The sequence below is a fragment of the Poecilia latipinna genome, unplaced genomic scaffold (assembly GCF_001443285.1).
Source record: "Poecilia latipinna isolate Pla-1442-1.1 unplaced genomic scaffold, P_latipinna-1.0 Scaffold724, whole genome shotgun sequence".
NCBI classification, from domain to species: Eukaryota; Metazoa; Chordata; class Actinopteri; order Cyprinodontiformes; family Poeciliidae; genus Poecilia; species Poecilia latipinna.
Genome location: NW_015113340.1, coordinates 316,944 through 329,609, shown reverse-complemented (window position 1 = coordinate 329,609; position 12,666 = coordinate 316,944). Strand labels below are relative to the sequence as shown.

At 38.6% G+C, this 12,666-nt stretch overlaps 1 protein-coding gene across 1 annotated transcript; it reads left to right on the top strand.

Annotated features, from left to right (window-relative positions):
• Positions 1-4,779: 4,779 nt before the first annotated feature.
• On the top strand, positions 4,780-11,678 carry LOC106955299 (uncharacterized). Its single transcript, XM_015045401.1, has 11 exons — positions 4,780-5,226; positions 5,304-5,488; positions 5,810-5,950; positions 6,749-6,887; positions 6,961-7,138; positions 7,584-7,725; positions 8,372-8,515; positions 10,137-10,189; positions 10,304-10,383; positions 10,720-10,852; positions 10,938-11,678. Exons 1-10 carry the CDS (start codon positions 5,116-5,118, stop codon positions 10,822-10,824), a joined length of 1,278 nt encoding a protein of 425 aa, XP_014900887.1. The 5' UTR covers positions 4,780-5,115; the 3' UTR covers positions 10,825-10,852; positions 10,938-11,678.
• The last annotated feature ends 988 nt before the right edge of the window (positions 11,679-12,666 follow it).

Sequence of the window (12,666 nt, the reverse complement as noted above, 5' to 3'; positions counted from 1 at the left end):
GTGGGTTGGCTGATTGTAGTTGTAGTAGGTGGAGGTGTAGTTGTAGTGGGTTGGCTAATTGTAGTTGTAGTAGGTGGAGGTGTAGTTGTTGTAGGTTGGCTAGTTGTAGTTGTAGTAGGTGGAGGTGTAGTTGTAATTGTTGTGGTGGGTTGGCTGGTTGTAGTTGGTGGAGGTGTAGTTGTAGGTGTAGTTGTAGTTGTAGTTGGTGGAGTTGTAGTTGTTGTAGGTTGGCTAGTTGTAGTTGTAGTTGGTGGAGGTGTAGTTGTTGTGGGTTGGCTGGTTGTAGTTGGTAGAGGTGGAGTTGTTGTGGGTTGGCCGGTTGTAGTTGCAATTGGTGGAGGTGTAGTTGTTGGTTGGCTGGTTGTAGTTGGTGGAGGTGTAGTTGTAGGTGTAGTTGTTGTTGGGAGTGTAGTTGGTGGTGGAGAGGTAACTGAAGGTTGGGTTATTGGACTAGGATCTATAACTGGGCGGTCTGTGTAACTGGGTGGTGGTGTGGGTGTAGCTCCAGTTGGAGGGGGAACAGGCGCTGTAACAGAGCAGCAGATTAATCTTATCATTTCAGGAAATATCCAATTGAATTCAAACTAAAGACCAATCAGAGATTTCCACTCACTGTTCTCAGTTTTCACAAAGACGCATCGAAGGTCAGACTGGTACAGAGAGCCAGAGGAGCTGGGAGGTAATCAGAGCAACAGCTTAGATGGAAAACTATTAAAGCAACTAATCAATTCAGTTTAAGTCTTAAAACAGCAACTTCAACAAAACCAATACACTGCAAAAAATCTCTGCTAGAGATACAAGATTTTAGCTAAACACAGTTATGATTCTGTTGTGATGTAAAAATGTAAAATCTTGGCTTCAGCATCTAAATTTGTGCAAAGTCATCTCTGGCTGGAATCAAGTTAACATGTTAAACTGCTGTTGGGTCTAAGTTTGAATCTTTACGAGTCGAAATATGAGACTGTACATCCATGAAACATAAGTTTTACTTTAACTGCTGATAAACAGCTTCGCACATGAGACTTCATGTTTTAATTAAAATTGTTTTAACATTTATTATTTTATACAGTAAATGCAACGTAATAAAACAGGTAGTAATTTGTTTACTCATTAGAATTTGTTCTCCCCTTCTGTGGAGCAAAAACAAGTTAGGTGAGTTTTCTTTCCTTATGTTTTGATCCGGAGCATAATAAGCAGTGTTCCCAGTTCATTTGCATGCATGAATGTTTATCCCGGTGATAATCCCAGGGCTGATTTTCCACAGCTGGTCACAGCATTTTTAATTAAAATGGGAGGTTTTTTCTGTGTTAAAATTATTTATTTCTCATTAAGTAAGAATAAATCTGGGTGAATTAAAATTATTTCTGGGGTTCCTCAAGGTTCCAGTCTTGGACCACTTTAATAGAGAACCACATTTCCAGCCAACTCATAACTTTATGTCTTGGTGTCTCTACACTCAGTGAGTATTTCTGAAATTTAAATGAGCAGATGGGTCAGAATATCCCTCATTTTCATGCAAACCATAGAGATTATCATTGGTACCAAACATGCAAACCCTCAGCTAGACCTAACAGGGCTCATGTTCTGTAAACCCTCTGCTGTGAACCAGCCTTATTTCAATAAGCTGCACAGAGGTGGATTTATAACTTAAGCTGTTTTCCTTGCATTAATAAGATAAAACACTAACTTTGCCTGGATAACAAAGCAGGTAGTGTGGTTCAGTCCTCCGTCACTGGCCGATGGCGTCCATGTCAGGCTGAAGTTTCCTGATCCTGATGACCTCTTGGTTAATCTGCGCGGTCCGCTGAACAGGAGCGCAAAGGTCCTTTAATGAACAGGACATAAACAGTTTGTTACATTAACATTTCCAAAGCATCTCTACATGCATAACCAAAGTTTTTGTTGCCATTGGCAGCATGTTTTCAATAACATCAGTAATGTTTGGACAATTCCTGTAGTTTTATAGTTTTTTTAATTATATTTTTAGGCTTAGAGAAAATTTACCCAAAAATATTTTGTTAGTTTCATTTGTTTTTGAAGCATCAATGTTACTTAAATGAATTGGGTTTACTTAAAACACCAGATTAGCTTAAACTCTGTCTGAAAAGTGAACTTTATGAAGTTCCTGTTTTGATCACTCACTCAGCCTGGGTAGCTTCTGCTCTGACGCTGATTTCCACAGCCTGGTTGACGTTGGTGTGGATCTGAGCTCCGTTCTCAGGAGTTGGAGGCAGAAACCTGGGCAGATATTCACCTGCTGTGCAGGACGGAGCTGCAGGATCCACTGGAGCAAAATAACAAAGAAACTAATTAATTCAAGTTGAAAGGAGTTGGTCAGTTTGGTCACTAATTCAAGCATCACGATGCTGGAAGGAAAATATTTAATCTAACCAGATATTTCTCCAGCTCACCTGTGGCTAAATTTAATTTTCTCATTCCTTCATGTACTTTGGGTGAATCAAATGATGCAGTTTTACCTCTGAAAACAAACTGGACAGGGATTCTGCTGATGGCGTTGTTGAGAGTTTTCACCGACTGTAAACCACTGCTGTCAGTCAGAGTGACTGTCTGTCTGGGAAAATCCTCCACCGTCATCTGAACCGCATACGGACCTTCATCGCTGCTGTTAGTGGGACTGAATGACAGAGAACAAGACTGGAAGAGAAGAGAAAGGAGTAAAACTGAATTTAAATACTTACTGACTGCAAATCTGATTTCTTTAATTTCAACATTTGATACTCACTGATGAGACATTGAGGACAGACGGAGGAGTGCAGGTGATGCACTCTGATCCGGCTGCATATCTGCATCTGACGTCGTCTCCATCCGGGTCAGAGACCAACAGGTTGATGCTCCTCTGACAGTTTGAAGGAACTCTGAGAGAAAAGAAACACAGAACATAATTTACATGCAGTCCTTTCGTGTGTTTGATCATTTAAAACAAACAGGTAATTTTCCTCATCATTTTATGTTTTAGTTTCTTAGTGAGCTGTCTCTACAGAGCAAATTTAGTTAAATTGATATTACACAGATTTACCCAATCACTTGTTTTTCATTGATTAATGTTCACTTTGAGCCAAAATGAATTTTCCCATTAAAGAATCAACTCGTATAACTGATCGTGTTTAAAGAAATAGGAACAACTGCCAACATTTTATGACGATAATCTGTTGCTTCATGTCTCTGGTTCAGGATCACTGATTCACAATAATCATCTAAACACTTTGCTGTCAATAAAATGGTGTGTTTTTAATCAAACTAACAACAATAAACAGAATTACCTGAATGTGGGGACGACGGCGGTTTGGGGCGATGAGTTTGGTTTGTTGATGTCGGAGCGGATTCTGTGGTCAAAGTGCAAAACTGCTTTTGACGTTTCAATCCCATTTCTGTTTTCTATCCAGTTTGTAGCATCAAACCTGCAGAGGATGATAAAGTTCTGCAATGTAAGCATGTAACTCTCTCACTCTCTCTAAAAACAGACACAATCAGATGCTTCCTATCATCTGATTATAACCTAATCAGCCCAACTGATGAATCTGTCCTGCAGGAGTTTAGGAAACACTATAATAATATAAAATAAGTTTCCATTTAATGCTGAAGTAGACTTACTCTCCGTTCTTTTCACCCAGATATGAAGGGTAGTAACGCCAGCTGTATCCCTTCTGACACCATTCACCTCTGACTTCATCAACCGCATAAACTGGCATCCCGCTGCAGTCTCCATAACAAACCCGAGAGTCGAACTCGTCACATGAGCTGAAGCTCGCCTTAAAGTCTTTGACTGTCTGAATTCACAGAGAAGAGTTCGTACATACATCTTGTTTTTATTACCAGAATAAAATCTAACATGGTGTTTAACAAGGAAGCTCAACTTACTAGGTATCCATGGTTTCCAACGGAGTAGGTAAAGACTATCCCATAATAAGCAGCCTGAGCTCCGCTGATTGACAGCAGCAGCAACACAGGCGGCAACATGTTGACAGAGTCAAAGTCTCCAGAGAAAAAGCAAAAGTTTTCAGAGGAAAACGCAGTTAAACTTCACCAGACGAGCTCCGGTCCATTCCTGGAAAATGTCCTGGTCTGGATTTGCATTATGACCAGGATGTTACCCGGTTTGGGGAAACTCTCTGAAAGCGAGAGATAATATTCATAAGGGGAAACAGAGAATGGTCAGATGCCGTCACTGCAAAGGTCACAAACATTTTGTTTAGAAACACAAATCCATTAAGAGTTTATCTGTGAACAAAATTCAAAAATATCAAAGTCTTCCAGTTTATTGATATGTAGTAGCGTCCATTAAAAGCACTCTGAAAATGGGCCTCTGTCTCTTTAAGAAGCTCCTCCTCTTTCCTGCCCTCCACCTGATTAAAACACATTCGTGCACTCTATCAAAAAGGTTCAATTAAAATAAAAACTTTGTGTGTGGTTTGTTATGCGAATGTGTTTGCAAACCTAAACAAAAAAAACTTAAGGAAACAGATTTATCTGCTGGGAAACTTCCATACACACGAGTATGAGAGGAAAGATGCACATCCCTGAATTCAAGACAAATTTAAAAATGTGTTTGTTTTTTAAGTGGACCGGTTGGTATCAGAACCACAGTGAAACGGTGGAGCTTTATGTTATGACTGGTTCAGTTCTCTGCTGTGTTTGTAGCAGAACATTGTGGTTTGGATGGTATGTGGCCCAGACTAACAGCTATGGGTGGAGCACCTTAAACTTATCTCTTCATTGTTCTCTGCGGAGTCTGCCAGGTGAAACCTTTCTCAGAACTCAGAGCTGACGGTTCTTCGAAAGGTTGCAGTGATCGAGTTCGACAGGAAAACAAACATGTTTTTGTCATCAAGGGAGACAAAAACACTTTGAACTGCCTGGCAGTAATTTTGGACCAAACAAAGTAAAGAGGAAACCAAGGGGTGCAGATGTTCAGGGAGCTTCACCTGAGGGTAAAAGCTGGTGAATTGAACCAAAAATGCAAACAGAGCAGATAAAAGAGGACAAACATCTCGTCACACCTGACCGCTCATTGTCACTGAGAGGCGTGGCAGAAGACCAGGTGTCTGAGTTGTTCATTTAACTCGACGTTCTTCCTGTTGAGCTCCAACATTCACGATGCTGTGCTTGGTGCTGCTGCTGCTGCTCGGCGGCACACACGCCACTCACTTTTTGGGCACAATGATGACCTACTACCCAAAGCAAACTCATGCAGATGGATCCGTAACGGTGCGTAATAACGCCATTTAGCGGCATCTGCAGGTGGGGTTGGGTTTATCTTAACATTTTCACCTCTGACTCTGCAGGTGAGTTTACGCTACAAGCTGGGCTTCACCTCCTGCTACCACTCTGACATATGGAGCTGCCTCGGTTACTGTGGGAGCCTGAATCCCACCCTGCAGGAGGTCGACATGGAGCCCAGTGGAGAGTGGTGTCAGCGAGAAGGAACCATGACTACGCTCATTTTTCCAAGCTATTTAACCCAGCTTGTGTAAGATGCTTTTAGCATTTCTCTATATCTTGAGAGTAAACTATCTGGATTATAGACAGGCATATTTTGAGCTATGGTGTTTTTATTGGTTGGTTTTGGTTTTTCTTTCATTTTCTTTTGCTAAAAACGACATTTTAGTTACTTTTCTAGCAGTAAACAGACTTTTTTTGTGATCAGCTCCTGTCTGGAACCACAAGTTGTCAGAGGAAGCACAAGAACATTTAACTGCTTTAAAAAACTACATGATTATTTTCAAGACTAGTATTCAGAAGAAGCCTTATTACCATGTTTCTTTAATATGAGTTTCTTTTTTCACTAAAGGTTTGCGGGTGGCAACTGGATAGATTACATCCAAAATAACGTTGTGTCTTGGAGAGCTGAGACTTTTGTGGAACTGGGAATACGATCGGATACCAGGAAGCCAAACGCTTCCCCTCAGAGCACCATCATGCCAGCTGTGAGGTTCGCATCGTCACTACTCTGCTAAAACACAAAATATTACCAGTCTCTAAATATCCTAAATACACTTTAAACAAGATGAAACTAACTTAGGAGCTTGTTTTAAGCAAGTAAATCCTTAATATTGATTAAAAAGTTCTAGGTCCATTGGAAGATTATTTATAACATGGGAAAAATTACTTACTGGAAACATACTCCGATATCTTGCTGAAAACTTATAACTTAGTTTTGTCTTATTTCAGTGTATTAAGATATTTTAAGATATTTTTCCTAGAAACTAGACCAACAATACTTGGTAGGACTTTCCGTTTTTGCACTGTACATGTTTTGTGGATGAAGTTTAGAGAGATAACTAAAAAAAAAGAGCAGTATTACGTAACAAACTCTTAAAATATGTTTACTGTTGATCCCAAAGTTCAGTTGAAGCTTCCTTGATGAACCTGTTAGTCGACTTACTTAAAACAACTACAAGATCAGTCAGTTGATTGGAATTTGAGATAATGTTTTGGTCTTATTGAGGACAATTGATAAAAAATGTGCTTTTGTTCTGAGGACGACAATGTGAGTTTGAAGAAAGACAAAGATGGATAACACCTAAATAAAATAAAACAGCCATAAAGTCAGAAATAAGGGTAACATGATCAGAGCGTCAGAAAGGCAGAAACTTTGAGAAAACCAGAAGGACGACAGGCTCAGCGAGTCGTAAAGACGTTTATGTTCCAGGTCAATGCTGACAGACGAAAGCTGGGATGAGAAGGGAAAGTTGAGCGGAGATAACAGCCAGTGACGTTTGTCTTTCAGGGTTCCTTCAAACTGTCAGAGAGATTACGACTTGATGGCGTTTGACCCTGACGGAGACAACGTTGAATGCAGATTTGGATCTGATTCATTGTATGAATGTAACCCTTGTGCTCCTCCGTCTATCCTAAACATATCATCGGTGAGGAAAACCTTCTGCAGGTTTATGCAGCATGAAATGCTTCCTCAGACTGAACCAGTGTTTTTCTGTGCAGTCCTGCACTCTCTCCTTCAACAGAACCAATAGCACCAATGAAGGTCCGTATGCAGTGCAGCTGGTGCTGGAGGATTTCCCAAAGCAAACAATTACACTGACCACTGTTTACGGGGCTCAAACAACCAAAACCACCAGTCAGGCCATCAGCAAAATACCACTCCAGTTTGTTTTACGTGGTAAGAGTTTCTATCTTAAACTCTCTGCAGTTTGGTCGGTTCTGTGACTTTAAACAGGGAGGCGCCGATGCCGATATGTCCGATACTGTGTGTAGTTGTGCTGTATTTATAAAAGTGCTTTGATACCAGCATGATGGGAGCTTCATTTCCCACAAATGAGACACATAAAAAGAAAGAGGATAAGACAAGTATGTACGCAGAGGAGCTGATAAAAATGGCAGAATGACTTTAGAGGAGGAGCTGAGCCGGCGGTATGGAGGCATTTCCAGGTGAACGAAGGTGACAGAAGATACGGCAGATGATGTTCAGCAAAGAGGAGAAACAAAACCTCACACTTTCAGTACAAGTAGTTTGATAAAACATTTGAAGAACTAATTTGATGGGAAGTTCAAGGTGATCCTCCCAGAATATCACCTGCATTTTTGTTTTCTCTGTTTCTTTACAGTGGACCCTGTGGTACCATCCTGCACAGAAGGATTGTTTCTTCCAAAGTTTCTACCTCCAACTCCAGCAAACAGAGCCAAGATGTCCACCAGGGTGAATCAACCCCTGGAAATTAGCATCGCTGCCGAGGCTGCTAATGCTACGTGAGTGACGACCAAAGCATCTCCTCCATTAAAAATGTGGTTTAACCTTAAATACTTCATGTAAAATCCAGTTGTAGCTTTTGTGTAAATTCTTTTACAAGTTATAAGTTTTAGTATTACTGATGTTTATTTTGTAGAAGCTGAATATTAGCAAATCTATCTAAATTCATAGATATTAATTTAGCTAAGTAAAAAGTTGGCATAAATTTGACCACTAGATGGGTAAAATGCCTCCAATTTAGTCTTTGATATGTGTAAAATATGCATCAACAGGCTCTGATGGTATGTATTTGGAACATTTTATTGGTGCTTTTGACATAGAAAATGTTCCTGGTGATAGCTTGGCCCTGTTTCTTTGAAAATGCCATCTGAAACTCCTCACTGCTTTGAATTTGTTTTTTTTAATCTTAAGTATTCAACCTGTTACTAGAATATCACAGGTCTGTGTCATCAAGAAAAAAAAACTTATTTCAATTGTTTTCAATGAAATAAAGATTAAATCAAGACAAAGAACCAAACAAAATGGTTTGTTTTTGATAACTTCAGAAATGTGAATCAAAGATTAGAGATGACTGATAGTATTCCTGTAATCCACTTGTTGATGTCATTGTTCTATGAAATTTACATTTTCTTTTCTCTGTTAAAGAATCTCTGAGCTGCTGTTCAGCGGGCCGGCCACTGTGGTTAAGACTTCATCAGGATCTGGAAACTTCACTCTGAGATGGACGCCATCAGTTAGTGAAGAAGGAGAGAGCCACCCCATCTGCTTCGTTGTCCAGGCAACGCTGAAGTGAGTATCTTCTCATAAAGTATCAGCTGGATTTTTTTTTAAATATACTGTATATAAAAATAACACAAGAAATTTAGTCAAACCCCAAATATGTGAAATGTGATGTATAATAATACAGAAATTATTTTTTAGGATAAAACAGCCCACAAATGATCTAAATCTGAGCATCATTCCTTTATAATAGTGAACAAAAAGAGCCGACTCCCATCAAATGAGTAGGTTTCCACTTTTTCCCTTTTCGGTGCTCAGCTCTCACTCTCGGTGGCTCCGCCCTCCTCAGAATTGTGTTTTGATTGGTTGTTTGGCAGCTTTTTTATTTTTCTCAAAAACAGGAAAGGATTTGAATGCCAACCTGCACTGAAGACATAGTTTAGTAACTGAACTTGGTTCTGTTTTGCTTGGTAGATTTCTGAAGGAAATCAACTTGAGCCACTTTTATCTGGAATCTCATTCTTTTGGTCACGATCCTTTGACCTCAGCTCACGTTTGGAATGAAAACATACCGGTAAATCACATTTGCTGTTTTTTATCCATCCATCTCCTGCTTCATGTTCCTGCTAAGGCCAGCAAGACGTCACGACACTTGAACTTGAGATAAAACCTGACTGCTGGGCCGTCAAAGACTCTCAGAGTTTTCTCATAGCGCTCAAATTTTAACATAAACATTTCTGATCTGTGTGCCGATGGCATTGTTTTTTTCCACCGGTATCTTCAGCTTTTTTTCTGAATGACCCGGTGATAAGCCACTTATCATTATTAATTTTCAACACAACCCTAAGCTAACTGTTGCACTTTAAGCTCATGCTGCGTCAAATAGCCGGTGCACAGGTTGAGAAAGTCTGGTCCAGATTGAACTATTGCCTGTTTCAAGCATGTTGAGACACAAGAAAAGTGTGTTTTAATCTCTGGAAAAAGGAACGAATAGTGTTAAAAAGTTTTTTTTAACAACCTCGGTGAAAGACAGGCAGGTAAGCAGTGGGATAATAGAAAGGTAAAAGTCTGATCTGCAACAAACCAAAGGTTTTTGTTCAATATATACAGTTTTATTTGGTTTCCTGTTCTAATATTAACCCTCGATTGACTCAAATACTCAAAATTTTAAGATCTACATGCAGCTTTTTGCAAGGAAGTGATCTATGATCTACACCGATCTATCAGCAAGATATAGGAGCTTGTTTTAAGTCAGTAATTCCTTATTATTAATGAAAATGTTCTAGTTTCATTGGCAGATTATTTCACTAATGCAGAAATTGCCTTATTATAAGTAAATTTATCTGCCAGTAAAACTAGCACTTTTCCATCAAAATTAAGGAATTATTAACTTAAAACGATCTTCCATTTCTCACGTTTAACATAGTTTTGTCTTATTTCAAGTGTACTGACATATTTCCACTATAGAAACAAGACTAAACTATTAGTAGACAGTTGCTTTATTAAAAGAAAAACATAAATTGTTTTCTGTTGAATTGGCCAAATTTTTTTTTTTTACCATTCTTGACTTGTGACCAAACAAAATCCATTTATGGATGAACAATCCATTTTGTTTGGCCATAAATGGCCCCTGGGCCACACTTTGGACACCCCTGGCCTCCAGTTTGCTGCATTAATTCTCTCTTCACAGCTCAGAGAAGTACCACTCTGAGCTTCGATGCGTCATTGTGCAAGTCGAGCTTGGTGAGTAAACTCCCTGATCTCATCTTGATCAGTCAGTTCCCTTTGTGATGAACCTGATAATTATGTTTATTAAACATGTGATCAAATCTCCACTGACTGACTCTGAACCTTTAGGGACGGTGGTTCGAGTCAACATGAAGGTTTTGTCTTCATTGTCACAGGGAGGAATCGTCAATGAAGTCGTCCTGCAGAAGGTGAGTTTTTGTCTGAAAACTACAAAGAGTGTTGCTGGTTTTCCTCGTTTCTTATCGCTTACAATGGGGGTGTCCAAACTGTGGCCCGGGGGCCGTTCCTGGACCTTGGGCTGACTTTTGTGTGGCCCAACAACTGCAATTCAAAAATGATGCAAATTTGGGACATAGATGCAAATAAAGAGTTTTAATTTGTAATGATAGGAAAATTATTGCCAACAGAGTTGAAAGTTTTCTCAAATTATTTTGTGTTTAGTCTGGAATCAAAAGCAAAAACATTGTGAGTTTGAACAAAGGGACAGATTTTAGTTTTTTGAAGATAGATTTGTCATTTTCCAGATTAAAGATGAGCTGGTGAGTCTGGGGCTGCCGTCCAACAGCTCTCTGCTTGTGCTGAAAAGCAGCAGTGCGCTCGCCAATGCAACAGCGACCTCTGGTGTTTAATCATGGAAAGTGCAACGTGTCCACGCAGGTAACTGTGATTTTATTTTTTTTTTTTATTTACATACATTTTCCAGCATATTTCCTTAAACTTTCTCTTTCTGATCTCATTTCAGGGGTTTTACTGCTGCAGCTTTTATACGTTTCATCATTGGAGTGAATATATTTACTGATTTAATCCACAATTTATGCCTTAAGTTTCAATCCATTTACTCAATATTTGTATTTTTGTAGATTCTACTGAGGTTTCCGTTTGTTTTTCTGCTTTTTGATAAATCATGCTGAACAGTTTTAGGCAGACACTCTGTAACTTTAAGTAATCTCAATAAAATCAAACATTTTGACTATTTTCTGTCTCCATCTTGTGTTAGACTTTAATATTTCATAAGCATTTGTTTCCCTTTCTCTCAATTAACCAGATTATATGAAACATATTAACTTTCTGTATATTTAAATGTGTGCGACAAGTCAACACGTCAAGTTGAGGCAGAGCAGATTAAAAGATATCGGTTTTATTTGGATTTTAACGAGCAGCATGTCAAGAAGACAAAAAAAATACACAGGTCACGGTTTCAAGATCGTAACAACATCTTAAAGCAAACAGAGTTCGGTTGTAAACTTGTTCATCAAGAAACCACAAGATATCAAACTCGGTTTTCACTCGAAACTGACAGCCGCAGGAGAAACATACAAACGCTGACCTTTATTTTAAAAAAGACATTCTGTCAGCTTCAAAACTGCTTCTTCTGAACTGCACAGTAAGTTGTTTCCCTCAGAGTAAATAAAACGTTTTTTCTGGGTTTTATTGACAGCAGTTCTAGATCAGATACTTTTGGGTTTATTTAAAATAATAAAAACAAGTTTTATGAGCCAAAAGACTGTTTGAGTGGCGGCTAACTGTTAGCTTCTCTGTTTGTGCAGACGTTCCTTCAGTGCGCTTGTTTTGCTCACCTGTGTTGGATTTTTATCTTCACTAGTCGTTACACTGCAAAAACAAAATATCACCTAGTGCAAACGTCTCAGGACAATTGAAATAAGACAAAACTTATAAGTAACTTTCCAGCAAGAAATATGAAACTGTTTAAAGTTAATAATTCCTAAATATTGATTAGAGTTTTTCACTTATAACATGGGAAAACTGCATTGTTACTAGTGAAATGATCTTGTACTTTTAAAAAAAAATCAATATTTTACTGACTTAAAACAAACCACTACACTGCAAAAATATAAAATAACTTCAGCAAGACAGGAGCTTGTTTTAAGTAAAAATATTCCTTAAAACTTCAGGAAACGTAAAAACTCCACTGGCAGATTTTTCCCTTATTATAAAGAGAAATAATCTACCAGAACTTTTTCCATCAATATCAAGAAATTACTGACTTAAAACTAATTCCTACATCTTGGAGAAACGTTACCTGTAAATTAGTACATTTGAAATAAGACAAAACTAAGATACCAGCAGCAGAAACTAGACCAGATATACTTGGTAAGACTTTGAGTTTTTGCAGTGTAATGGAGAGATGAATCAAAACAAGCGCACCCTAATAAGATAAAAAAATAAATGGAGAAACAGATCAACTGCATTTATCACAACCAAGGAAACCAGCACCCTGATAAAACACACAGACACACACACACACACACACACACACACACACACACACACACACACACACACACACACAGAGTCTGAAATGTTTTCAGGTGCTTCACTAAAATAAATTCAACTTCAAATAAAACTTTCAGTTTCTCTTCCCTTTCAAACCTTTTTACACAACATTAATGTTAGAAATCATAATAAATATCTCAGAGATTCATTGACGTTTCCCTTCATAATGAGTCAGT